Consider the following 26,902-nt stretch of genomic DNA (forward strand, 5'->3'; position numbering starts at 1 on the left):
TGTTTCAAAATTGTAGTGATAGTTGTACATACATATGTAAATACACCCAAACCATTGAATGGTACACTTTAAATGGGTGAATTGCTTGGTGTGTAACTTTTATCTCAATAAAGCTGTTAGAAAAAGAGAAAAAAGTCATGCCACCAGTTATTTCAACTCCCAAGGGACCGAGTGTCCCAAACGTTGACATTTTGAGTCCCTGTGGCCGCCAGGTGGTACAGTTTGTGGGCGAGCATCCGTTTTCCCAGGTACACTATTGAAAATGGAGCGGTGCCGCGGCTGGTAAAGCGGCGGGCGTTCGGCGTGTGAGGACAGACCCCAGGTGGCCCCCGGGGCCTTTGGGAACCCCGGTCCGCCTGCGCCTCGGGTCACCGCGCGCCCCTCCTCCGGCCTGAGTCACGGCGCCGCCGGAGTCCCCACGCGAGGATGCTGCGGTGAGCGGCCCGGGACGCCGCGGCCTGGGGCGCAGCGTCGGGCTCTCGGCCGCCGCCCGGGAAGCCAGGCCCGCCGCCGCGCTCTCCGCCCGCCGGGCCGCCCCGCCCGCGGCTCCTCCAGCTCCCGGCGGCGGCAGCGGGGCCCGCCCGCGGCCGCCCTCGCTCCATGGCGTTTATCCGGAAGAAGCAGCAGGAGCAGCGGCTGCAGCTCTACTCCAAGGAGAGGTGAGCGGCCGGAGTCGGAGGCCCGGCCTGGGGCGCGGCGGGAGGGGCCTGCCGGCCCTCCGGAGGCCTGAGGGACAGCGGCCGGGGCCCGACCGGCTCGGGCTCAGAGGCCCGGCGCCTGGCCGGGACCGGGGCCCGATCCCGCGGCGGAGCCCGGCGGCCCCGCTGGTCCCGGCGGCCGCGGGCCGGCTCGGCCGGCTCACCCGGAAGAGGCCGCGCGGACCGGGCATGGAGTCCCCTCGCGGGCGGGCGGCCCGGCGCGCGAGCCGGCGTTCCCTGGAGGGGATCGGGCGGGGTGTAAGCGAGCGGGCTCGGCTGGCCCCCCTCCCGCATTCTCCCCTCTTTCCCCCCAGGCCCCCAGGGAGCCGGCGTTGGGTCCCAGCACTGGGTCGGGCGCCGCACGGTTGGTCCGCGCAGGCGGCACCGCGCGGCTCGGCGACCACCGCGCCCGCCCCGGGGGACGCTGATGCCCCGCATCCCGGCGCCTCTTCCCTGCCAACTTCTTCAGACGGAAAGCCAGTGCCCGGCTGGCGCCCTGTGGGGAGCGGGCCGGAAGAAGGGCCTTATTCTGAGAAAAGCCAAGGTCCAGCCTCCCAAACGGGTCCCACCGAGCAGGGAGGGACCTTGTTCTAAGTGTACTTGAAGGCTGCGTGTTGGAAAGCGCTGTGAGGCACCACAGCCGATCCCCTGCATCCGCGTAAGGATTTGGGGTCCCAGGAGCAGCAGAGTTTCTGATCCTCAGTCTCCAGGGGAAGTCTCTTATGAGAAAGCTCACTTCTGCTCTAACAGAGCATGCTTTCCAATGCATTTCTGGTGCCCGAAACAATTGGCTGGTCCTCGGGTCTGAGATCCCAGGTGCCGAAAGGACGTGGGCATGCATCATTTTACAAATACTATCTCGGTTGTGGGAACTAGTTATATCTGAGTGCTGCTAGCCTGTCATGCTGTTGTGTGATCAGTGGACACCAACAAAGCAGATTATACGTGGAAATACAAGCGTAGACTTTAAGGTGTGTGAGATCTCGCAGCATCCGCCCTTGTCTTATAGGCGTTGACTTGACCTGTTTCGTTCATTCCTTTCTAATCTCTGTTGGCCTGGCCAGGATAGCCATAGTCTGAAATTTCATTTCCCTACAGTAGAGAAGAAGGTAAGATAGACCAAAAAACCTATCTTGGATATGGCTTCCAAGAACGTCTTTGATAGTGTGATTAGGTTTTATCCACAGAAAGTTTATTTATTAAATAAAACTGGGCCATGGGGCTGGCCCCGTGGCCGAGTGGTTGAGTTCGCGCGCTCCGCTGCAGGCGGCCCGGTGTTTCGTTGGTTCGAGTCCTGGGCGCGGACATGGCACTGCTCATCTAAGCCACGCTGAGGCAGCGTCCCACATGCCACAACTAGAGGAATCCACAGCGAAGAATGTGCAACTATGTACCGGGGGGTGTTGGGGAGAAAAAGGAAATAATAAATCTTTAAAAAAATAAAAATAAAAAAATAAAACTGGGCCATAAATAAAGTAACACACTGGACGCTCTTCTGACTTCATTTGTAATCCATGTTTCATGTGGAAAGAGCTTGAGTAGAGTTTCTTTGGTACCAACAACATTAAGACTTGGTGGTATTCTGTATTAAAGAGATGAATGTTCAAATTTACATTGTAAGAACTTTGAAACACTTGGATTGCCATCATGTTCTATGATCTGAGAGTCATTTGTAACAATTCTGTGGCCCCTTTGATATACAGGAAAACCTTTTTTCTTTAGACGTGCCAGGTCTTTCGATGGCAGTCATTTGTGTTTAATTTGGTTAGCTTGCATAGCTCTGCGATGTCACACAAATCTTAAAGGCTGCACTTGCATTTCTATGTATAATCTGCTTTGTTGGGAGCTGTTCATCAGATAAAAATGTGACAGGCTAGCAGCACTCCGAGATAACTGTAGCTTTCACAGCCCAAACGTTTATTCATCAGTCAGGAGGCAGCAACTGTTTCCGAGCATCAGTAATCTGAAAAAGTTGGTGCCACATGTAAATATTTATTTGAATCCTACTTGCTGACTGCCTAAATTCTTTAATGCTCCTCCCCATGGCTTTGCAACCTTAGGCTGATGGGCAGACTCTAACCAGGATGGTGTCCTTAGAATATCACTTTGAGTGACAGCAATCTGTCTCAGAGTCAGATGTGGGCTAGAATCAAGCAATCTCTTTATAAATCTTGGAATTCATTCTGAAAGACAAAAGTATTTTAAACCAACTTTATTGAGCCCCAAACTTACCATTTCTGCAGATTTTTCCTGGCTCATTTCTTTGTGGCAATACACATCACTTAGCAAAATGACTCCTATAGGTCATGGCTCCAGCATACCCAAGAGAGCTGTTACTTTCCTTGGGACTGTTTCAGAGGCTGCCCTTCAATGAGGGGCCTCGCCTCTTCCAAGTTGTGAGTTCGCTGGCCCCTCTCATGCTACTTTAGAGATTTTGCATTTCCACTGCTACCAAATGATGACCCTGGAAAAGGAGAAACTTGAAGGTAGCATTTATTTCTCTTAGTGTTAAGTTGATGCTATTGCATTTAGAGTAAGTGATATTTCCGCAAAAGTAGAAGTGCAGAGACTGGTTGGGAGGTTCTTCGATTGGTGGCTTCGACCAAGGTGATGGCAGAAGAAATGGAGAAAAGTGGGTGGATTTTAGATGTTTTTAGGAGGTAGAATTGACAGATCTTGGTGTGGTGGATTGCATGTGGGAGGTAAGAGGAGACACCAAGTGAAATTTGAATTTCAGGTGAACAACAAATCGTCTTTTAGTGTAAGTATGGCCCACGCAATATTGGGTACATACTTATACTAAAAAATTTTGTAATTTATCTAAAATTCATATTTAACCAAGTATCCTGTATTTTTATTTGCTAACATGGCATTTCTACTCTCAGGTTTCTGGTTTCAACAACTGTACAGTGATGCCATTTATTGGTGAGGTTTATAAAGAAATGCTTTGGTAATTTTCAATATTGGAAAACAAAGAGATACTTGGCCATTCAAATTAAGTTAAACACTGGTATCCTGGTTGAGCTTTAGATGGCGGGAACCGTGTTGATTTTACTGGTTTTTAAATCTATCCTATGCAAGTGTTAATGAAGATAAATGGAAGAAAATTTTGAGAGACAATTCACATATCTTCCTTTGGAATTGTTGGAAATGGCAGATGTGTACAGTGGGGTCAGCAGATGAGGATTTTCCACAAACTGCCGCGGTTTAAGTTATGTCTCTTTTAAGATTTAGGAGGAGGCTAATTGCTAAGTTTCTTCATATCTAGGAGTGGTGTGGTGGGACTACTGTTGTTTTCTTCTTGGGTGATTTAGAAATTTAGATGTGAGACATGTTCCTCCAGGGGACAGCCCCAGTTTTCTCTCTATAATGTCATAGAACAAATTACTTAGCTGTGGCTTGTAAGCTGTCGTTTCAGGGTAAAATGTTAGTGATTGTGGATTTTATACTGGGTGCACATATTACGTGAATAGTTTTACAGGCATACTTCTTACACTTCAGCTTGCTTCAGGTATTCCACGTGTGTATAATTCTCTTGGTTAAGCTGATATTAAATTTCTTGGCTGATATTAAATATCTTTTACTTAATGTGTTTAGTTTATCAGTTGCTTCTGTATTCATTATACTAAAACTACTTGTTGATAGGGCAAAGTGATTTGTTAGACTTCTCTTTAATCTTTCATCTCTGAGACTGATCATCCTATTCTTTTAATATCTCTGTGGGATATGCCAGGTGTTGAAAATGGAGATAAACTGCAGAATCAGCACTCAATTGGTCAGGAATGCTGATGGGTCGAGAGAAATCTGCCTAACTATGACTTAAACAAACAGTGTTTATTTTTCTTATGTGACAAAGAAGCAGTGGGAGAGGAAATAAATGTTGCAAATATTTTGATTAATTTAGAAGTTACATTGGCTTTACCCGAAATGCTTTACTAGCCTATCACCTTATTCCCTTATTGCTGTCTCAAACTGACTTCTTCCAAAATGGCTACCATTGAACACGAGAGTCTACCCATAAATGGATTTTGAGTGTTTGCTATATGATTTTCTTTAAAAATTCTTTTAAAAAATATGATGTAAAATGGGAATGGCCATGTAATAAATTCATTGCTTGTTTTTCATCTTGTGATTTCATCTTTTACACAACAGATATTTAGAATTGTGTCTTAACATTTCCAACTCATAGAATTTGAAAATTATCTTTTTGTTTTTTATTTTTTAACTTGCGTTCAGTGAATAAGGCCTGTAAAATACTAATTCTTTGAAATTATGTATTATGACTTAGTATGTGGTCAGTTTTCACAAATGTTCAATGTGAGGTTAAAAACGGATGTATATTAATATTAGTACAATACTCTTTATATATCTGTTACATTAAACTTGTTATTTGTTTAGATCTTCTATTTCCTTAATGAAATTTTTTCTAATTGACTTATCAATTACTGAGAGATGCTTCACGATGCAAACTTTGCCTTGTATTTCTATCAGTTTTTGCTATATGTATTTTCAGCATGTGTTACTAAGTCTAAGTCTATGCAAGTTTAGAATTGATATCTTCTTAGCTAAGATTCTTTTTGTCTTTATCTTCTTGTCTAGAATTGATGTCTCCTTAGATAAGATTCTTCTTATCTTTAAAATTGAATCTTTCATCAATATATAATGACTTCTTCTAGTAATGATTTTTCTTCTATTTTGTCTGATATTAATATAACTATATAAGTTTCGTTTTGGTTATTTGCATTGTATAGAATTTTTCATTCTTTTACTTTCAACTTTTCTGTGTCCTTAGATTTTATGCATATTTCTTATAAATAGCTTATAGTTGGACTTTTTAATAATTCATTCTGATAATTTTTGTCTTGGTCGATTAGTTTAGTCCATTTACATTTATTATTATTACAAGTATATTTGGATTCAGTTTTACTTTTTCATTTCGTTCTTTAATTTTGTCTTATTTTTTTCCTTTATTTGGATTAACTAAGACTCCATTGTTTAATTTTTCTTGAAGAGTACAGAAGTTATATATTCTGTTTCTGTTTTTCTAGTGCCTACCCTTTAAATTTTAACATTTATATTTAATTTAAGGTCTGAAACTAATCATTCTCTTTACTCTCCTTCCTAATAATATGAGGACTTTGGAATACTTAACTTCTGTTGTCCTATGCTAAATTATAGTCTGTTATTGTCCAGTATTTTCAGTCTACAAATGGGACATTATAATTGTCTGGTTAATGCTTGTATAGTTTTACATGCATATGTACCATTATCTTAGTTTAGCATTCCTTCTTGCATATCATATCTTCTGTCTGGGGAATTATTTTCTCTTTCCTGAAGAACATCCTTTAGAACTTCCCCTGCTGAGGGTCTGATGGTAGTAAACTATGTTTGTTTTTGTCTGTCTGGACATGTCCTTATGTTGCCCTTGTTTTGAAAATCAGTTTTGCTGGATGTATAATTCTCTCTGCATTTTGAAGATTGTGAAAAAGGAAGGCAAATGGCCAGGGAATATGCACCAGCCTTGCCCGGAGCAGCATTCGGTGGGGGAGCTCAACAGAGAAAAGCTAAGAGGTGTGCCATGCCCCCCGGTATAGCACTTAGCTACCTGGCAGAGTCAAGCTTCAGACTCCGGGAGAAACCTAGATCCCATGGGGTGACCAAGGGCCAGGATACAGTAGAGCTACACTGTGCTGGAACGTTGGCTCGCCAAGTCCATCTCAACATTTGTGGCTGTGGGTTGGCCTCACCACTTCCCTGGCTTGTATAGGGGCTGTCTAAGCCTTGCACTTGAGTCTGTATGATGTGGCAGGATAGGGGAAGGATCTATTTTGTCAGTGTTCATGGTGAGGGAAGCACCAGCATTTTCTCTGGCATGATTAAGGCACTGGGGTCCAAGCTTTGTGGTTGACCTTGACTGTTTGCCTTTAACACAAGACCATAGCAAGTTTTCATGGAGCTTTGCAGGAGGCCACCTTCTGTTCTGGAGACCAACCTGCAATAAACCCATATCATTTAAGTCTAATTGTTCTTTGTGAGTAATCTGTCTTTTCTCTGGCTGCTTTTGAGATCTCCTCTTTGTAGTGTTATGCTGTTTGTCAATACAGAGATTTCTTTTCATTTGTCTATCCTGATTGGGGTTCCTAAAGCTGAAACAGTTCAGGAAAACTTGGGGCCAAGCCTTTAGTTCTTGGAATATTGCTTCTGACTATTCTTTTATGTCTCAAAATGACTCTTTAATATTTATCTTTATTTTTCTGTGCTGCCTCTTGGGTGATTTAAATCCAACATACAATTTACTAAATTTCTCTCACTTTGCCCAATTTGCTGTCTATCCCATTAGTTTTAGTTTTAATTTCAATTATTATATATGTATTTTGAAGATTGGCATTTGAGCTAACATTTGTTGCCAATCTTCTTTTTGTTTTTTTTCCTTCTTCTTCTCCCCAAAGCCCCCCAGTACATAGTTGTGTATTCCAGTTGTGAGTCTGGTTGTGCTATGTGGGATGCCACCTCAGCGTGGCTTGATGAGTGGTGCCATGTCCACGCCCAAGATCCAAACTGGCAAAACCCTGGGCTGCCGAATCAGAGCGCACGAAATTAAACGCTCGGCCACAGGGCTGGCCCCAATTATTATATTTTTGAATTTCTAGTTCTGTTTGGGTCATTAACTCCCTGGTCATTTTTGGTAAAAGTCTGTTCCTTTGTTATACTTTTGATGTCCTTCTGTTTCTTTAAGCTTATCTGTTAAAGTGATCAGATCCAGAAAATAAATTGTCTGTAGCCTTGAGTAGTTTGCTGCTTGTACTGATCCTCATTCAGTAATTTCACTTCCTCACTTATTTGTGATTTTTGATTGTGGCCTCTCATTCCTTGAAAGTTTATCCTCGCGAATTCTTGGAGGCCTGGGTTTAAAGTGTACTTTTCCATAAAGTATTTGCATTTTTTCCTCCCTGGGGTGTGGGGAGAGACCGCACTGGTTTGTCAAGTTTTTCTGGGCTAAATAGGCAGTATGCATTCTAGCCTCAAATGTGTTAAGGCAGGCTTGTGGTTTCAAATTCTCAAGGAGATTTATTTTGCCCACAGCCCAGAGCCAAGGTCCTACCATCTGGCTCTGGGGAAGGTGGGGTGGTGGTTTTTACTTCCACCCTCAAAGGACGTTACTTTTAGGGATCCCAGCTTCCTCTACATCTCCCTGCAAGACCATCCCCTCAGGGCACATGGCCCTAAGGAGTTCACGCTGCTCCTACTCAAAGAGTTGGGCAAAGCCCCCAGGTGAAAAGACTGCTCAGTGCCTGCCAACTTCTTTGTTTCTCTCTTCTAAGACTTTCCCTTACTTTTCCATCACCTCAGCCAAGCATTTGAAAAGAATTTTTAGTAATTTATTCAGCAATTTTAAAGGCTCTGTACTGAGATTTTTTTCTCTGGACATCTAAATCTGCCATAATGCCTGAAGTGGAATTCCTGCTGACTTCTTTAAGCCCAGGCGTACTTAGTAAATCTATAAACCCAGTAGCCAGCCCTGGTGGTCTAGTGGTTAAGATCCAGGGCTCTCCTCATCCTGGCTCAGCTTTGTATCCCGGTCCGGGAACCACACCACCCGTCTTCAGTGGTCATATTGTGGCGGCTGTGTTGCTGAAATCTATGCCACCGGTATGTCAAATACCAGCAGAATCATCCATGGTGGACAGGTTTCAGTGGAGCTTCCAGACTAAGATTAGGAAGAAGGACCTGACCACCCACTTCTGGAAAGAAATGGCCACAAAGACCCTGTGAATAGCAGTGGAGCATTGTGTGAGACACCACTGGAAGGGGAGGGCATGGTATGACAAGACTTGGCAGGGTTCCGCTCTCTTTACACGGGGGCGTTAGGAGTTGGAGTCGACTCCATGGCACTAAGAAACTACAAAAAAATAACAAGGCACTTTTGAGGTCATTAATTTATAGTTCCTTGCCCTCAGCTTTATAGTTGAGACCTAAGTGAGGAAAGTGAAAGTGATTTGACTAAAAGTCCAATGGCCAAGTCATGGCTGAACTAAGGCTAAACGAATGCCCCACCCCTTTTCCAGCATCACAGGCTGCTTCTGGCTTAAATACGAGGCCAGTGCTTACTTTATGGTATCTCTGAAATCGAGAATGATGTGGGAGTGATCGAAGCCTGGTTATGGAGGGATTAGAACCTTGTTACTCTAAGTGCGCTGCGAGGGCCAGCAGCATCAGCATTGCCTGGGAACTTGTTAGAAAATACAGAATCTCAGGCTCCGCCCCAGATCTAGTGCATCAGAGTCTGCATTTTAACAGGATCCCCAGGTGATTTGTACACACAGTAACGTTCGTTCAGTAATTTATAGTAAGTAAGCATTCATCTTGAATTTTTTTGTTTGTTTCTTCCAACGATACTTTCATCTTTATCTTCTTGATAGTGCAGAGAAGGCTGATGAAAGCATCCTCCCCAGGGCCATGACCCTTGGTGAGGAAATTGAAAGACTTTGAGAGTATATGTGATATTTTGGCATTTGTTCTCATGGGTAGTTGAGACATGAAAATAGACGCAACCAGCTTTGTAGATGGTGTCAGTGAAAGGGATTTTAATGTCTGAACCATCTTGGCCAGGAAGTAAGTGCATCTCACGTAGTCAGAGAATATAATTTCCTAGAGTCTGGCTGAGTGATAGAGTTTAAATTTACTCCCAGAGGAAAGGATAAAAAGACCTGATGAAGTAATGAAATTGGTTACACTGGAGGACGGCTGGCATGAGATGAAATGCTACTCCAGGGGAGGAGGGGCTGGTAATGTACATGAGAGAACAACTGATTCAGGGACTAGAAATAACTCAGATGTCTCTATGCCAATATGTAGAGCATGCATAATAAAATGAGTTGAATTTTACTACAAAAGAGGATGAATGTGTTTTTTAGATGTCAGTGAAGGTTGGTAAGATGAGACTGAAGATTGGAATCCGGTGCTGAAAAGCTACAGGCCTATTCCAAGGGAAGGACATGTTAGGAGGGGAGGGAGCGGGCTCTGAATGTCAAGAAGATATACATCTGCAGGGGAATCCATGAATAAGAGGGAAAAAACCCAGGGAACTTACTGGAAAAAGGAACAGAGATAACATAATTGTGTTCATTTGTTTACAGGCCACGTAAGTGGGTAGAAAAAATGGGGATGTGTACTTGATGTAGATTTAAAACAGGAAGTGGCAATACAGAAAATGATAGGAGACCTTACTTTGTCAATGCTTAGTGAGATGTAATTACAGTTCCTTGACTTCCTTTGCGAAGTTTTAATTTATCTTAAGGCAGAGAACTTGAGAACTTTACAAAATTCTGAATAGTAAAGAGAAATTAATTAACTAAGCAGCAGTGGCAGAAATCTTCAGAAAAAGCAGTCATATCGACTTGTTTATTGTTGAAGCCCAGGGCATTTAAGAAGGATTCTGTCATACTTAGAATCTGGATTTTTCACAAAGCCGATATTGAAAGTTTCAAGGAAAAAAAGAGATAGGTATTGTTACTGGACAGTTCTGAAAAGGATATTAACCCAGGCAGTTTGTGAAACTGTCAGAAATAGAATTCAGCACACCCGATCCTGGTGATCACTTTGTGAAGAGTTACAGAAAATCAGACAACCAAATAAACATAGAATGGTTGTACACGCAGTTTTCCTTTGAGCTTATAATTTTTTTAAAATATCAAGCAAGAAGGGCAACAACAAAGGACAGATTAAAAGGATATCACAGCCCTACACAATTAGCATCAAGAAAGTTAAAGCCTCAAATAAGTGGTAGCTTTAAAAAATCCTATAGATTAAAAAAATTGTAAAAGTCTCCTAAAGTTTTGTTTAAAATGAGGCTGCTGCCTAGGGCCCAGCCCAGTAGTATAAAATTGGTTTATGGCAGAGGAAGTGGCTCTTATTTTGTACTCTGTTAATGATACTGACCATCAGACTGAAAGTGACGGGATAAACTTTCATAAGATGGGTGCAGATGCCAAGGGCACCCATGTGCATATTTCTCCTGGCGTAAAGTCCTGGGAGCAGTTGGAGTTTGGAATCACAGGTCTGTTTCAGTGGTCTGGGAACTTTGAAAGGTGCAGAAAGAACATATGTGCTCAAGTAGGGTTAGTGCTAATTCTAGATCAGACAGATTATTTATAAACCACCAGAAGAGGAAGTTCTTGTCACCAGTCTCCGGCATGAATTCACTGTGAAGTCATGGCTGGCTATTCTAATCTGTTTTGACAGAGTTCTGACTGCTGGATCAGGGAAATGCAGTAGATTAGTTCATGTGAACTTTGCCAGAGTATAAGTTTATTTTCGTGATGTCTTAATAGCAGAACTGAGAAAGGAGAAATTTATGTTAGTATAGTCAGGTGGAATAATACTTGTTTGCATGACTCTATTCAGAGGTTGCTGTTAAGTGTATTACTGGGGGAACATTTCTAATGGTGGGTCACAGGACCATGTTCTTGCCCTTGTCTGTTCAACATTTTTAGAAAATTTCTTCCTTGTTTCAGAGGCCATTTTTAAGAAGCTTAACAAAAAATGCCCAGTTTATTTAAACTGCTCTCTGGGTGGTAGGGTCTGTACTGTCTAGCTTAATCCGAGGATAGCATCGGGCTATTCCGAGTAGAGATGGCACATACCTGACCCTCGTGCCCTTTCCTCTGCCTGTGCACACATCGCTAAGGCACCCTGGCTCTTTCTCCCGTTGAACCCATATCCCAGCCCTCGCCCGCACCCTGAGGCCTGTTTTACATCTCCCATCTAGAGAAATGATTGCCTAGCAAAATCTCGGGAACCCGTTACAAATACTGTTCATTGACAGTGTTCAATAATTGTTGAGTGGCTGTAAGTGCGAGGCCTGGACGGCTGCCTGGAGGGAACTTGATTTTGTTGTTGGTTAAGTGTTTTAAAACTCAGGTGACATGAGGTGAGGATGTGACAGGCTCTTTTTAAGAAAGTTAAGTCTCTGAATGAGTAAATTTATCTCAAGATAATGCTACCACCCCTCTGTGAAGATGGATTAAACTAAGGAATACCCAGGGGCAGGGCCAAGAATCTGCTAAAGAAATCACTTACAGTCTGATAGAATAATAGTGAGTGAGATCATAAAATTATAGAAGTGATTTTAATTTGTTTTTTAAAGCATGGAAACTTTTACTCCATACAACGTAGTTTGAAAATCATTGTTTAAAACACCATGAAATTTTATTGTAATAATTTTTACATACAAAGACTTTAAAGCAGGTATAACTGAACACTCCAGTAAAAGGAAAAAATAAACTCAGGAAAGTTCCTTAATCCTTTAACTTGGAATAATATGATTTGGTTATATCCCTTCATCAGGTGTTTTACATTTCTTACAAAATATGCATATTGATAAATAACGGAAGATGTAATTTTATTTACCAAAATAATGAGTCTAACTCTACAATAGTTGATATGATTATATATTTTCATTGTGGTAAAAAACACATATAAAATTTGCCATGTTAACCATTTTTAAGGTACAGTACAGTAAATTTTTGAGTGTAGTACAGTAGTGTTAACCATGTTCATATTGTCATGCAACAGATCTCTAGAACTTTTTCCTCTTGCAAAACTGAAAATCTGTACCCACTGAATAACGACTCCCCTTTTTTTTCCTACCTCCAGCTCTTGGCAACCACCCTTCTATTTTCCCTTGGTAACAGTGTGGCTACTTAAGATACTTCGTATGAGTGGAATCATGTAGTTGTCTTTTTGTGACTGGCTTATTTCATCTAGCGTAATACCCTCAAGTTTCATCCATGTGACAGGATTTCGTTCTTTTTTAAGGCTGAATAATATTCCATTGTATGTGTATACCATGTTTTCTTTATCCATTCATCTGTCATGGGTGTTTAGGTTATTTCCACTCTTGGCTGTTGTGAATAATGAGGCAATGAAGAAGGATGTGTAAATATCTCTTGGAGATCCTGTTTTCAGTTCTTTTGGATATATACTCAGAAGTTGGACTGCTGGATCATATGGTAGTTCTATTTTTAATTTTTTGGGAACCTCTAAATTGTATTCCATAGCAGCTGCATCATTGTACAATCCTACCAACAGTGCTCAAGGGTTCCAACTTCTCCACATCCTTGCCAACATTTATTTTCTTTTTTTAAAAAAAATAGCATGTGAGGTGATATCTCACTGTGGATTTGATTTGCAGTTTCCTGATGATTGGTGATGGTGAGTATCTTTTCATAGACTTTTTTAGACATTTGTGTCTCTTGTTTGGAGAAGTGTCTGTTCAAGTCTTTTGCCCTTTTTTTTTCTTTTTGGCTGAGGAAGATTTGCCCTGAGCTAACATCTGTTGCCAATCTTCCTCTGTTTTTTTGTATATGAGTGGCCACCACAGCATGGCCACTGACAGACAAGTGGTGTAGGTCCATGCCCAGGAACCAAACTGGGGCCAATTATGTGGAACGCGCCGAACTTAACCCCTAGGCCACTGGGGCTGGCCCTTTTGCCCATTTTTTAACTGGGCTAATTTTTGTTGTTGTTTTTGAGTTGTAGGAGTTCTTTCTATATTCTATAGTCTAGATATTAATTCCTTCTAGCTATATGGTTTGCAAATATTTGCTCCAGTTCTATAGGTTGCCTTCTCATTCTGTTGTTTTCTTTGCTGCACAGATGTTTTTAAGTTTGATGTAGTCACATTTGTCTATTTTTGCTTTTGTTATCTGTGTTTTGGTGTCATATCTAAGAAATCATTGCCAAATCCAATGTCACGAAGTTTTCCCCCTATATTTTCTTCTATGAGCTTTATAGCTTCAGGCCTTACATTTGTCTTTAATCCATTTTGGGTTAATTGTTGTATATAGTGTAAAGTAAGGGTCCAACTTCATTCTTTTGCATGTGGATATCCAGTTTTCCCAACACCGTTTGTTGAAGAGACTGTCCCTTCCTGACTGTATGGCCTTAGAACCCTTGTTGAAGATCATTTGACCATATACGGGAGTGTTTATTTCTGAGCTCTCTATTCCGTTTTGTTGGTCTATGTCTGTCTTTATGCCAGTATCACACTGTTTTGATTGTTGTAGTTGGTAATATGTTTTGAAATCAGGAAGTGTGAGGCTTCTAGCTTTGTTTTTCTTTCTCGATTATGTTGGCTATTCCATTCCCTATGAATTTTAGGATTCTTTTTCTATTTCTACAATAAATGCCATTGAGATTTTGGTAGGGATTGCATTGAATCTATAGATTGCTTTTGGCACTATGGACATTTTAACAATATTAAGGATAGGATTATGTTTTAGTAATCATATGGAAGAGCTGATTGTCTACGAAGACTACTTTTGCTTCATAGCAGAAAAGTTATGGCATTGTTTTCCTGAAGAATACTTATTTCATTTTACCCTCTCTGTAAAAGGAGGAGTGAGGGGATCAAGAGGGAGAAGGTAGGGTTGCATAACTCCAGCCTAAGCAAAGGGTTTCCAGTCATTAAAATACAAGCTAACAATAAGGGGCAAGATGATTAGTAAGAATCTCTCTGCTTTGTACCTTCCTGGAAATTATCTGATCATCAAAGGACTGATCCTAGTAATCTTAACTCTTGTACTTGTATTGAAATTCAGAGTAAGTATTAATAGCATTTTACATTGAGCTCTTAAACTTTAGCCTGTGATTAATTCTTGTTTATGGCTTTTGAAAATGTAGAACAGGCCAATAAAAGTTACCTATTAGGCTGGTAAAGCTGGTTCCTGCTGTCACTATTTTTAATTTACGAGTTATTTTTCTTTTGGCTCAGATGTTTTTAAATGAGCAATATCTTCTTGTTCCGTGGATATAATTTCTTCTTTGCAAGGATATTAATTATAGTCTCTTGACCTTTGCTTCTGTTCTCTGCCTGTCTCCAGTCCTTCAAGTTGTGTTCTTCTGCTTTTCCAGTTCTTTCATGTTAGAGGCTGGTGTTCTTGTTGTCCATTCACATTGAAGCGTGAAGCGTGTAATTCCGTGTCACTGTGGGCAGGCCTTTTGTGTGGGGCTTCACTGTGGGATGACGTGGTAGAGACCGGGCTCTTTCAAATACTGGTACCCAGAGAGCTGTTTAGTTTATTCCAGAAGTAACCCTCAGACTGCTGCTTGGGGTGGTGTAAATCTCCTGCTTTTTGCCGAATCACCCTCTTTTCATGCCACAGCCCTGCTCTCTGCCGTGCTTGATGTCTAGTTTGAGCCTCTTGTTCAGTTTTGTGTAGAAAGACCACGTGCCAGAGTGAGGTAGGGACAACCATTGGGGGAGGAATCTGGGCCACTGATCTCCTCAGACTTTCATCCGTCCTCCCGTGCTTCAGCCCTGCCTTCTTGCTACCTGATAACTGCAATTGCAGAACTTTTGGGAAGTCCTGTGACTTGAGTTGGTTTTCCCCTGATTGGTACCTTCTGGAGGCATCTGCTGTTCTGGTTTCTGATCATTGCTGCTTCCTCCATCTGCTTTCCTTTTCTCACATGTCTGTTGATATCTCTCCCCTGCTTTATGCCTCTCCGCTTTTCTTTGGTCTGTGGATTTTACCATTTAAAAAATATTTGTGTTCACATTTTAGTGGTGTTTCCAGAGGGACGAGAAATAAACAAATCTGTTTAATCTGCCACATTTAATCTAAATATCTTTCTCCAACACATCAGAATTTCAAGACCCATCTCAAGTCTCACACTTCATGAAGACTTTTGCTCTAACTCTAGATGCTGCTGACGTTTCCCGTTCTTACTCTGAAACAAACAAAACACTTGTTCTCAGGTCTTTGCCATAAATTTGTTTCTGTGGCCACATAAGTAAATTGATACTTTTCCTTATTACCTTATTTTGTTTTTAAAAGTTTAAAGCACTTAAAACTTTAAAAAGCACTAGCTTTCAATCTCATTCAGTTCGGTATACTTATTTAATGGCACCCAGTGTGTACAAAGCATTAGTTTGGCTGTTGCAGGGGAACATCCAAAGATCTGCCTGTCAGAAGTGTATGGTCTTGTGGGAGTAGCAAGATACACTTAACTAACCATAAGACATGACTCTGAAGCGGAGGGTGCGGCGAGGAACGGGGGTTGAGGAAGCCTCATGTGTCAATCGGAGGAAACAAAGGATGAAAACTCCATAGATAGGAAAGCTCCAAGCTTTGTTCTGGCAAGAATAAGTTTTTTTTCATGAAATTTGGGGTTTCTGTAAAGGAATAATAAATCCACCTGGTAAACGATTTTACTTACTTATTTTCATTTTGGCATAGCTGGCAGATCTGTCTGTTGCCTCCTCCCCACTGGATAGAGAGGAGTGCCTGGCATATAACATACACTTCATAAGTACTTGTTGAATTAATGAATGGAAAAGCACTTTGGGGACAGATGCTTTAAATATTCTGCTGTCTTATGGTTTTTAGGAAATAAACATGAGGTTTTGTTGCTGTTTTTTTTTTTCTCCCCCAAATTTAGATTTTCCTTGCTCCTGCTTAACTTGGAGGAGTACTACTTTGAACAGCACACTGCTAATCACATTCAGCACAAGGGCAGTCAGAATGAAAGGTAAGGAAGGTTTTTGGATCTCTACGGACTAATAAACGTTTCTATTGTCTGATATTTTTAAAATTAAATGTATGGTCATATAGATTGTTTCTCCTTCTTTTGTATTGGGAAAGTAATGAGAAGAGGGGGATTTATAAGTTGCTGTCATCACTTCAGATATTTTCCCAAGCTAAGAAGCAGTGTGTGCTAATTCCTCTACGGTTGTGTGTATCTTCAGTCAACTGGACAGAATTCTAATTCCTTCCATCATTTTTTTCTTGCGTCCCCTTGTACTTATACTCTCAGTTATTCGGGTTATGGTGTTATAAAGTAATGATCAGAAAATGCGAGAGTGGTATAAAAATCAGTACTTTCAGGGGGCTGGCCCCGTGGCCAAGTGGTTAAGTTCGCGCGCTCCGCTGCAGGCGGCCCGGTGTTTCGTTAGTTCGAATCCTGGGCGCGGACATGGCACTGCTCATCAGACCATGCTGAGGCAGCATCCCACATGCCACAACTAGAAGAACCCACAACGAAGAATACACAACTATGTACCGGGGGGCTTTGGGGAGAAAAAGGAAAAAATAAAATCTTTAAAAAAAAAAAAAATCAGTACTTTCAAAATGAATAATTCAATTTGAACTAGAAGCAAAATCCGTTTTCTCTGTATTTTAATAACTACTACTTATTGCTATAAGAACAGATTCTGTTTCTTTGGTTATACCTTTTGAAAGCTATGTACAAAAGTGTGTAACGAAGTATTTTGTTTAAAATGCCAACTTGGAATTAACTAAGATGAAAGTTCTTCCAGCAGAAATGTATGTGCTGGTGATTTCCTTTGAGGACGTCCCTTAACAGCAATAGGCCACAACTTAGCACATGCTTTGATATTAGATAAATGTGTTAATTTTGAATGTTCTTCAGGTTTTATCCTGAAAGAATCAAAACAATGTAGTATTTGGCTAAATAGAAGCTAAAGTAAAAATCGCTTCAATTTCTGTTTGGTGGCTTAGGACGTGGCTGTTTCCTTAGCATTCAATCAAATTAGACAATTACTGTTCCTTGAAAGTAGCACCTTGCTTTCTTACTTCTGAAATTTTGTTCACATTCTTTTCCCTAATTCCATACTTTTTTTTTCTCCTCTGTCCTATATCAATGTCTTGCTTAAAATTAAATACATTTGTTTATTATTAAAACACAAATATAAGCCAGTAAACTGAAACCTGTTTTTGTAATTTTAAAATTATTATTAGGGTGAAATGGTGTAACCCCATGGAAGTGAATTTGGTGATATTTAGGAAGATTGCATGTGCATTCGCCTATTGATCTAGCAATGCTACTCCCAGAAAACTATCTCAAAATTACACTAGAAATATATAAATGGATGTATGTACAATGTTATTTATTAGCTCACCAATTGTAATAGCAAAATATTGGAAACAATCCAATAGGGGACCGATTGAGTAAACCATGAAATGTCCACATAGTGGAGTACTATGCAGCTGTAATAAAGGAATGAAGAAGTTCTGTATATTGCTGTGGAGTGATTGCTAGCATATATTAAGTGCAAAAAGCAAGCTGCAGAATACTGTGTATTGTATGCCATCTTTCATATAAGAAAGGGGGGTAGTTTTTTTGTTATAGTTTTTAAAATAAAAAATTTTTAAATTATATATTTTAAAAAGCATAAACTAAAATGTAATGGAAGTGCTTATCTACACAGAAGAGGGAAGGATCAGGGGGATAATATAGAGATGACAACTAGGCTTCTCCGAATGTACCTTTTTTACTTGATTTTGGAATCATAGAAATATTTTATATATATGTTTTGATATAGAGTAAAATTTCAAGAGAAACAGTAAATCCTAAACATCAAAAAGGAAATGAAACAAATGAATTTAAGCATATATAAAGTTGGAGGGTTAACCACAGAAAGGATTATTTTAGTCAACTTCACGACTCTAGTAATTTGACTGTGTCTCTGGTGAGATATAGCCTAAGTTGAAAAAGAATTGCAAAAAAGGTTGTAAACTGTTTTAGTAATAATATTATTGTTAATAATTTTGGTATTATTATTTTGAAACTGTTTTATGCACACATGCACATAGATTTATATAATTAGATAAAGCAAATGAATAATATGTTAATGCCAAGACGAAGATTTTCGGTGTAAAAGATACATATCTAATATTAAAGGAGCTGAGTAAATGCCTTGTAATCTTACATTTGAATTGGAAATGCTTATATGGTTTCATATGCTTTTCTTTTAAAAGAAAGTATTTTCTAGCTCTACCCTCTGAAAAGGCCTAGAAACAACTCAGTAGCAGTGAGTACTGAGATTAAGGTCTCCGATTGTCACTTTCCACTAAAAGGAATGAGGCGTCTTTGAAGAAGTGGCTGAGTCTAAGTCTAGGGCAGGAAATGTGTGAGATGAGCCTGGAACATCTTGTCGTACTGACGAGAAAGGAAAGTGTTAAAAACTAATGTATATCGAATTAACAGGACACAAGGGCCAACTTGAAGAGTTGGGCAAAAAATGGGACAAATTGAGCATCAAAAAAGAATAATGACTGGATTTGATTGAAGTGTATCAGATTTGTTAAAATCTATGAGTTCATAATATATGTATATATCAGTTATCTTTGAAGGATACTAGGACGCCAACTCATTTTACTGAAACTTGATAAATAAAGGTAAAGAATCAAGCATTTTTCCTGCTTTCCTTGTATAATTGTACTTCGGGGTAACCAAATCATACGTAAGTAAAGTTGTTCTATGTTGACGAAATCTAGATAATAAACACAGAAGGAATGATAAAAATTTCAATCCCTAGTGAATAATGGATCTGCATGGCGGAGGAGGGGTCCAGCAAACCGTAGCCATCAGGTCAAATCTGGCCTGCCACTATTTTTGTAAATACAGTTTCATTGGAACACAGCCACACCCATTTGTTTATATATAGTGTGTGGTTGTTTTCTTCCTACAGGGGCAGAGTTGAATAGTTGTGACAGACCATATGGCCTGCAAAGTCAAAAATATTTACTGTCTGGCTCTTTATAGAAAAGGTTTGCCAAACCCTGATCTGGACAGAATCTTCGATGGCTCCTAAAACCAGCAGGTGAAAAGGTGCTGAGAAATGTTGTAATGGATGTATCAAGATAGACATCACCTGAACCCACTGGAGTCTCCTTGTACAAAGGGAGTACCTGTGCACTGCCTCTGAAGTATTCTTGTAGGAAGATCAAACCAGAATCTGGTCAAGTCTTTTAACCTTACTGATTCTTTAAAGGAAATGGGATAGAGAAAAACCACAGAGGTGCATTCAGCAAAATTCATAACATGGGAAAATGAAAATTGTTTTAGATTAAGAGAGATAAGAGATGTATCAACTAAACATAATACAGGCATACCTCACAGATATGGCAGGTTCCATTCCAGATGACCACAGTAAAGTGAATATCACAATAAAGTGAGTCATGTGAAGTTTTTAGTTTCCCAGTGCATATAAAAGTTATGTTTACACTATACTGTGGTCTGTTAAGTGTGCAATAACATTATGTCTAAAAAAACAATGTACATACATTAATTCAAAAGTACTTTCTTACCAAAAAATGTTAACCATCACCTGAGCCTTCAGTGAGTCGTAATCTTGTTGCCAGTGGAGGGTCTTGTAAACAATGCGGTAATCTGTGAAGCACAATAAAGCGAAGCACGATAAAATGAGGCATGCCTGTGTGGACTTTGTTTGGGTTTTGATTTGAACAAACCAACTATAAAAACACATTTTTGAAATAGAAAAATTTAAACACTGGCTGTATACTTCATGGCATTAAGGGATTATTAATTTTTTGGTGTGATAATGATAGGCCATTTATTAGGAGCCTCTGTAGAGACTCATGATACAGTATTTATGGATGAAGCGTATAATGTCTAATTTCTCTGTAATTCAACAGGGTTCTGGAGGGGTTATACACCAAACAGGAATGACCACGTGTTAACAATTGCAGAAGCTAGGTGTTTGATGCTTGAGAGTCTTTGATTCTATTAGTATATGTTTAGAAATTTCCATAAAAGTACTTTTCTTAAGTTATTATTAGGTAATTTTGGATGTTAGGAAAGTAAATGCAGTTAATGGCGTGGAAAAAAATGATATACAATCAACAATTCAAAAAGTGCTTTGAGGAAGAAGAATTGCAGACTAAATCTTGACCTTCAGTGTGATGAGCCTTCTCATCCCTTCTGTACATGTGTACTGGGCACTGAAGATAGGAAGTTAACGTGATGTTTCCTGCCCACAAAGGACCAGGGAGTATTGCTCTGGTGATGGCGGGAGGAAGGGGGCGTTCTCAGACTGCAAGACTCTATTCTCAGTGTGATATTTCTTTTAGACACATTAGTTTCCAATTAATGGATTATTTAAACTGTATAGAGATAAGATGTAAGTTCAAGAAGTTAAATTAAAATCCCTGAATCTAACATTTGAATTGTAAATGCCAGTATGAACCACTATTTTGTGTTTTATTTGACCACAGTTAATCCACAAAAAAAGGTTCATGTGAGCTAAAGCCCACTCTCCCCCTCCTGCCCGCCCCATGATTAAGAGCACATTATTGTATTGGGGTGGAGTAGGGTGAATTGTTCAGGGAAGAGGTATTTGAACTAGGTCTTGAAAGATGATTGGGATTTTTCCAGACAAGGAATAGGGGCAGGAGGTTTACAGATAGAATGAATAGCATGTGCAAAACTAGAGGTGCAAATTGGCAAGACCATGGGATTCGTATAAGACAAGTATTGACACTGAGGTGGAGAGGTAGGCCTGGCTCAGATTTTGTGTAGACTTTCTCCTGTAGGCTAGGAAGCCGTTGGCAGATTTGTAAGCGGGGAAGGAGATGAGATTTCTTTGGCAGAGGAAGAAATGACTCGTGGAGTGGGAGAAGGGGCAGGGGCCCAGAAGCAAGCAGAGCAGGGGGCTTCTTTCTAGCTGTAAGTGAAATAATTGCTTCAGTTGGGAGAACGCTGGGTGGGCAAAGTAAGAAGAGTTCACTAGGACACCAAGGGATGGCTAGAGGAAAAATCCAAATGTCATACAAGTGATTTTAAAGAACCTAAGATCCTTGAAGTTCTACTTGGAGACAAAATGTACTCTTGGAAACTAATCTTAAAGTGATTTTTTTATAAGGTAATTCTCCAGCATCTCTTGACCTGTGTTCTGCTTACATAATAAGTTATTGCCTTGGTTTGATTGATAGAAGTTATCCAATCGATAAAAGTTATCCAATCATTAAAAGAAAATAAAGTATATAGATTTTTTTATTAGCTTCAGGCAAGTGGTACATATTGACCCAAACTAGCAACTGCCTCTGAAGTGCTCAGGCAGGTTTCTTTCCAAAACGTGTTGAAGCCGTGTAAATGTCCCAAGAAAGGAGGAAAATGGTGAAGTCTATAACTGACTTATGTGATGTTATAATCGTAGGCAGAGAGTCTTTAAAATTGCTTATTTTCACGGGACAAAATTTTTCCTGAATTCCTGCAGACCTTCGGATCGCTCTTGAAAGCATTTTATGTGCCGGTGGAATGCCAGGGCTCTGCCACTCCTTATCCAACCAAAGCCAACAGCCTAGGTGGTAACTGTTTTCTACCAAGCCTTTCAAGTATCACCATCACTCTCTCTTGCCTGGTTGCTGTGACTGTAAAGGCCCTCAGGCCAGTCTCAGGTGTCATCTTCCCTTCTCCTTCAACATGGTACCAGAGAGGGAAAACCTCTGCAGGCTCCTGTCTTAATGTTTATAAATAAGCTTTGTGCTCAAATAATTTTTTCTGTCATTGAATCTAAATTTTTTTTTTTTTTTTGAGGAAGATTAGCCCTGAGCTAACATCTGCTGCCAATCCTCCTCTTTTTGCTGAGGAAGACTGGCCCTGAGCTAACATCTGTGTCCATCTTCCTCTAGTTTATATGTGGGACGCCTACCACAGCATGGCTTACCAAGCAGTGCCGTGTCCATACCCGGGATCCGAACTGGTGAACCCCGGGCCGCCAAAGTGGAACGTGCAAATTTAACCACTGTGCCACTGGCTGGCACCTCTTAAAATTTTTAAACAAAAGAGTAGCAATCACAAAGTAGGAGGTGTGTAGATTTTACATATTAAAATGAAAATTTTCTGCATACATAAAAACTAATCAGTATTAAAAATTACTCAAAAGCTGTGAAAAAATGTCGCAGAAATGAAGTCAAATGATTAATATTTATACAAAGCAGTAGGATAGAAAAGAGAAATAAATATGTAAATAATACACATAGTCCTTGAGAGCCAATACAGGTGGTTAGCAAATATGTTGAAAAATGTGTTTGGGCATTCCTAAAGAAACAACTTGAAATATGAAAAATAAAACTTGTGTTCAAAAAGAAAAAAAAGGCACTTTATGTGCTGAATTCAAACTGTTATTTTGCCATGATTATAAGTAAGAAAAAAAATCCCTTACCTAATCAATTTTAGATATTTAATATTGCTTCCTCAATAGTTGTTTTAGATATAGGGAATTAAAAGTCAAAAGAGTTTACTGGAGACAGGATAGAATCAGTGTTTCTTAAGGATTAGAAAACTGTTCCCTTTCAGAGTAGACGTGAAGACCAATAAAATAAATAAAATAAAATGCGGGGGATGGTGCTCCAGAAATGAAACCACATTACAGTATATGCAGTTCTTTAAGCGTTAGGGAGGTGGGGATGAGGAAAATGATTTTGTTCTATTTTCCAGCCTGTCATACCATTCTCTTTAATTATGTAGTTGATCTTTTATGAATTGGTGCTTTAGTCATCTACTTTCTAGTTAAAATGTGTTACAATTCTTTTGTGACTTTCTTATGTTCATTAATAATAATCCTTTGTGTTTTGATCCCTAGGAAAATCAGAGGCTCCTTAAAAATATGTTCAAAGTCAGTGATTTTTGAACCAGATGCAATATCTCAGCCCATCATTAAGGTAAACACATTCTACCTTGGTAATGAGACATTCCGACTTTTTGTGTATATTTTACCTTTGCTCATCTTTATAATATTTCTTTCTCAATTTTATCCAGATTCCTTTGAGAGATTGTATAAAAATAGGAAAACATGGAGAAAATGGAGCCAATAGACACTTTGCAATGTATGTCATTGTCACTAATTGTTTGATTTTACTTCTACCAAAAAATTATATTTATATACTTAATGACTTTTATCTGCATTTTAGGGCAAAATCTGGGGGGATTTCACTCATTTTCAGTCAGGTAAGAAGCACATAATAAATATTTTTTCCTAACCTGAGTGAACATTTATGTATACAGATATATATTAGCACTAAGATATGTACATATATATTATATATATATTAGCACAATGGAATTATTTGTCTGTAGAAATCTCAAATGAAGACCATTAGAGTAGATGCTTAAATGCTATTAAAATTTAACCATTGAGAAATATATTTTGTTAAAGATGTAGTCCCTAATGACATCCTTAACGTTGATCAAGTGTGTGATAGCTACAGGCCTGTGGCTTCGTCCTCGGGAGTCCTGACAGTGTGTGAGGGTGGAGGGGACAGCCGTTCCTCCTGTGGCCTCCTCGCCATTTAGAAGGTGGGGGCCCAGCAGCACGCTGCTGAAATGGATCTCAGGTTGACTCCTGATGACACCCAGGGCAATGACTCAGGATGTGTAGTCTTATATAATTGTGATGCTTGGGGTCACGACCTTTTATTCGTTCTAATGTTATTTGGTACTCATTTATGCACCCAGTACTGTGCTTATACTGGCACTACGGAGATAAATTAAAATTTAGTCTTTCTCCTGTCGTATACTTAATTTGTCAATAGACTTTTAAAAAAATTTTAAATGAAAAAGGAGTAGAGATCATCTACCATGTTCTTTTGGCTCTGGACTTCACCTTCTTTGTCTTTAAATGGAAGAGGTTGAGATCATTGTGGCCTCAGCTATCCACAGAACCCTTGAAGGGTTCAAAGAAAAATCTTTCTATGATCAACTAAGTGTAGGAGAAGCTGTGGGAAACAAAGATACACAGATTTCTTTACTTCAGGACTTGACTCAAAACCTTAACATAGGAGAGTGCCTTGAGAGTCTCGAGGAGGGGGACAGTTAGGCACAGAGAGCGCTCCCAGTGGTTCTTGGATTACTTAGCCCATTGTTCATGGAACAATTTTTAATGTATATAGAAAATTATTTTATGAAAGCTGTGAGATATCAGATTAGGTGATTTTCTAGGTCTGCCTTCCATGATTCAATTAATTTTAAGGAAGAAAACATTTCCCAGGCTATCTTTGATTTCATATTGTTGTAACTGGCATATATGAAAACAGTTATAGCCATCTATTAGTTTCAGGAGGGGACACCATTATTAATAATTCTCATCTACACTTGTGCTCTTATTATTTCTGTAGTATCATTCTACATCATGACCTTATTCTAGAAAGTTCATTTCCTGAAAGGAAGAGGTACTTTTTCAGTTGGAAGTATGGTTTCCATTATAACAATATACATTTTAGTGAAGTTTTAATAACTTTGGGCTTAGAAATAAAGCCTCCAAATCCCTCCACCTACTTTTAATAGTTTGTAGAGAGGTCTCGTGTCAGACTCAAAACCGGCTTAACACCAAGGGGCAACTAGACACGAGCTAGTCTTTCAAGTGTTCTTTTAAGCTTCCTGGGTTACAAAAAATGCAACTTTTGTGGTTTTTGACTACTTACTAGGTCACAATGTTTCAGAAATATGCTATGGTTCTTTAGGCTTTAGAGAGCTTTGCTTCCAAATTTTCATTTGCTGGTAGACTAAGGCAGGCATTGTGTGTGTGTGTTTGTGTGTGTATAAATAATAGTTTTAATTCATGTATTCGATAAGTTTTACATTCATGGCTTTGGAGATATAGGGAAGAACAAAATATCTGAAGCCCCTCCCCCCATGAGCTCTACCTTTCAATGGGTACAACAGACAATAAGCAAATATCTTCTATAATGTCATTTAGTGATAAATGCCGTGAAGAAAATGAGAACAGGACAAAAGGATAGAAAATGATAAGGAATACTTGTGCTACTTTAGGTGGAATGGTCAGGGATGCCTCGCTGAGAAGGTACCTCTTGAAGGCATTCTACTCAGAAGGCATGAGGGAGTGAGCCACGCGATTATCATGAGCAGTGGTGTTCCAGGTGCAGAGAGTGGCAGGGGAGAGCCCTGAGACACGAAGGTCCCTGGCAGGTGAAAGGTGCAGTGAGGGTGAGTGTGCTGGGCCATAGCGGTCAAGCGGAGTGCTGGAAGGGAAGTTGGAGCAGTGGCAGGGACTGTGCCATCGAGGGCCTTGCACGCCACGGTAAAGAGTTAGAATAAAGCACAAAAGAGAAAAATCATTGGAGAGCTGAAAGAGAAGGGGCATGATCTGATTTGTGTGTATTTGTAAATCTCTCTGGAGGCTGCATAGAGAGTATGCTCCAGGGGGGCAAGCGTGGGAGCAAGGAGAGCCTGGAGGGGTGTTCAGAACCCAGATATTTTAGACCAGGATGGTAGCAATTGAAGGGTGAGAGGTGGTCAGTGTTTGAATATATTCTGAAGAAAAACCTAACAGATGTGCTGATGGATTAGTTACAAGGTATAAAGGAAAAGAGTCAGGAATAACTCCAATGAGGTGGATAGTAGTGCCCTTTATTGTGGTAAAGAAGCCTGGGGAGGAGCAGGCTTTGTTCAGAATGTGTCCTCCGAGAGGAGAAGTCCAGAGAAGTCCAGCAGGCATTTGGAAGCATTCGTTTGGGTTTCAGAGGTGGGTGTTAAGGCTAGAAAGGTAAACTGGGGGGTTGGCCATTTCCAGATACTTTTTTAAGCCCCAGGGCTGGATGAGGTTTCCCAGGGACTGAGTGTGGACAGAGAGGTCTGGTTGAGAAGAGAGTGTGGTCTGGAGGAAGACAGAAGGAGCCTCTGGTGAGGGTGGGTAGAACCAGGAGCAGGTGGCTGGGAAGCCAAGTAGAAAAGTGCTTCAGGAAGAGCCATCGGCTCTGTCACATGCTCTGAGAAACAGAATCAAGGAAGTCCTGAGAATTGACTCTTGCATTTGGTGACCTGGAGGTCTTGTGCATCTTTTATGACCTTCTCAGGAGTGGTTTCCATAACATGGTGTGGATAAAAACCTCTTGTGGGCCCAAGAGAAAGTACAGTCAGCTCTCGCGGAGAGTTTGCGACAAAAAGGAACAGGCAAATGTCAAAGAGAGGATGTGAGACCAAGAGAGGGTTTTTATCTATGGTTTGTTTCGAGTGAGAGGAAGTGTAGCGTATAACCGTAGGAGCAAAGTTTTTGACTAGCTGGTGGGAGAGGGAGGTCCACATTCTGTGGCCTGGTAGAGTGACTGGTTTTGAGAGCCTAGGCAGACCCTCCGTCATAACAGGAGGAAGGCAGGCTTGAGGGTGCAGGTGTGAGGAGGTTGATGGCTCTGGCGGATGATGCTGCTTGTTTGACATAGTTACTGATACACAGTGTGAGGACAGGTGGCCCAGTGCCTGTGGAAACACCATGTGCCAGATCACCTCTGGAGAAGAGAACTTTCTTTATGTTAATGAATGTATTTCATCACAGTGACTTTGTTTTACCCATTTCTTAGAGAATCAGCACTGCAATTAGCTTCCTTCACCTGTCTACTTGGTTATGTGGTACAAGTGATGAC

At 40.3% G+C, this 26,902-nt stretch overlaps 1 protein-coding gene across 1 annotated transcript in view; it reads left to right on the forward strand.

The window, feature by feature from the left end:
• The first annotated feature begins 238 nt into the window (after positions 1–238).
• The window catches only part of NSMAF (neutral sphingomyelinase activation associated factor), a 59,259-nt gene continuing 32,595 nt past the window's right edge, over positions 239–26,902 (forward strand). Inside the window, exons 1-5 of the mRNA XM_070630544.1 lie at positions 239–659; positions 16,143–16,232; positions 23,110–23,188; positions 23,286–23,353; positions 23,438–23,474. Of these exons, the coding sequence (XP_070486645.1) occupies positions 601–659; positions 16,143–16,232; positions 23,110–23,188; positions 23,286–23,353; positions 23,438–23,474 (333 nt within the window). The 5' untranslated portion in view covers positions 239–600. The remainder of the gene's footprint in view (positions 660–16,142; positions 16,233–23,109; positions 23,189–23,285; positions 23,354–23,437; positions 23,475–26,902) is intronic.

Source organism: Equus przewalskii, chromosome 8 (assembly GCF_037783145.1).
Source record: "Equus przewalskii isolate Varuska chromosome 8, EquPr2, whole genome shotgun sequence".
NCBI classification, from domain to species: domain Eukaryota; kingdom Metazoa; phylum Chordata; class Mammalia; order Perissodactyla; family Equidae; genus Equus; species Equus przewalskii.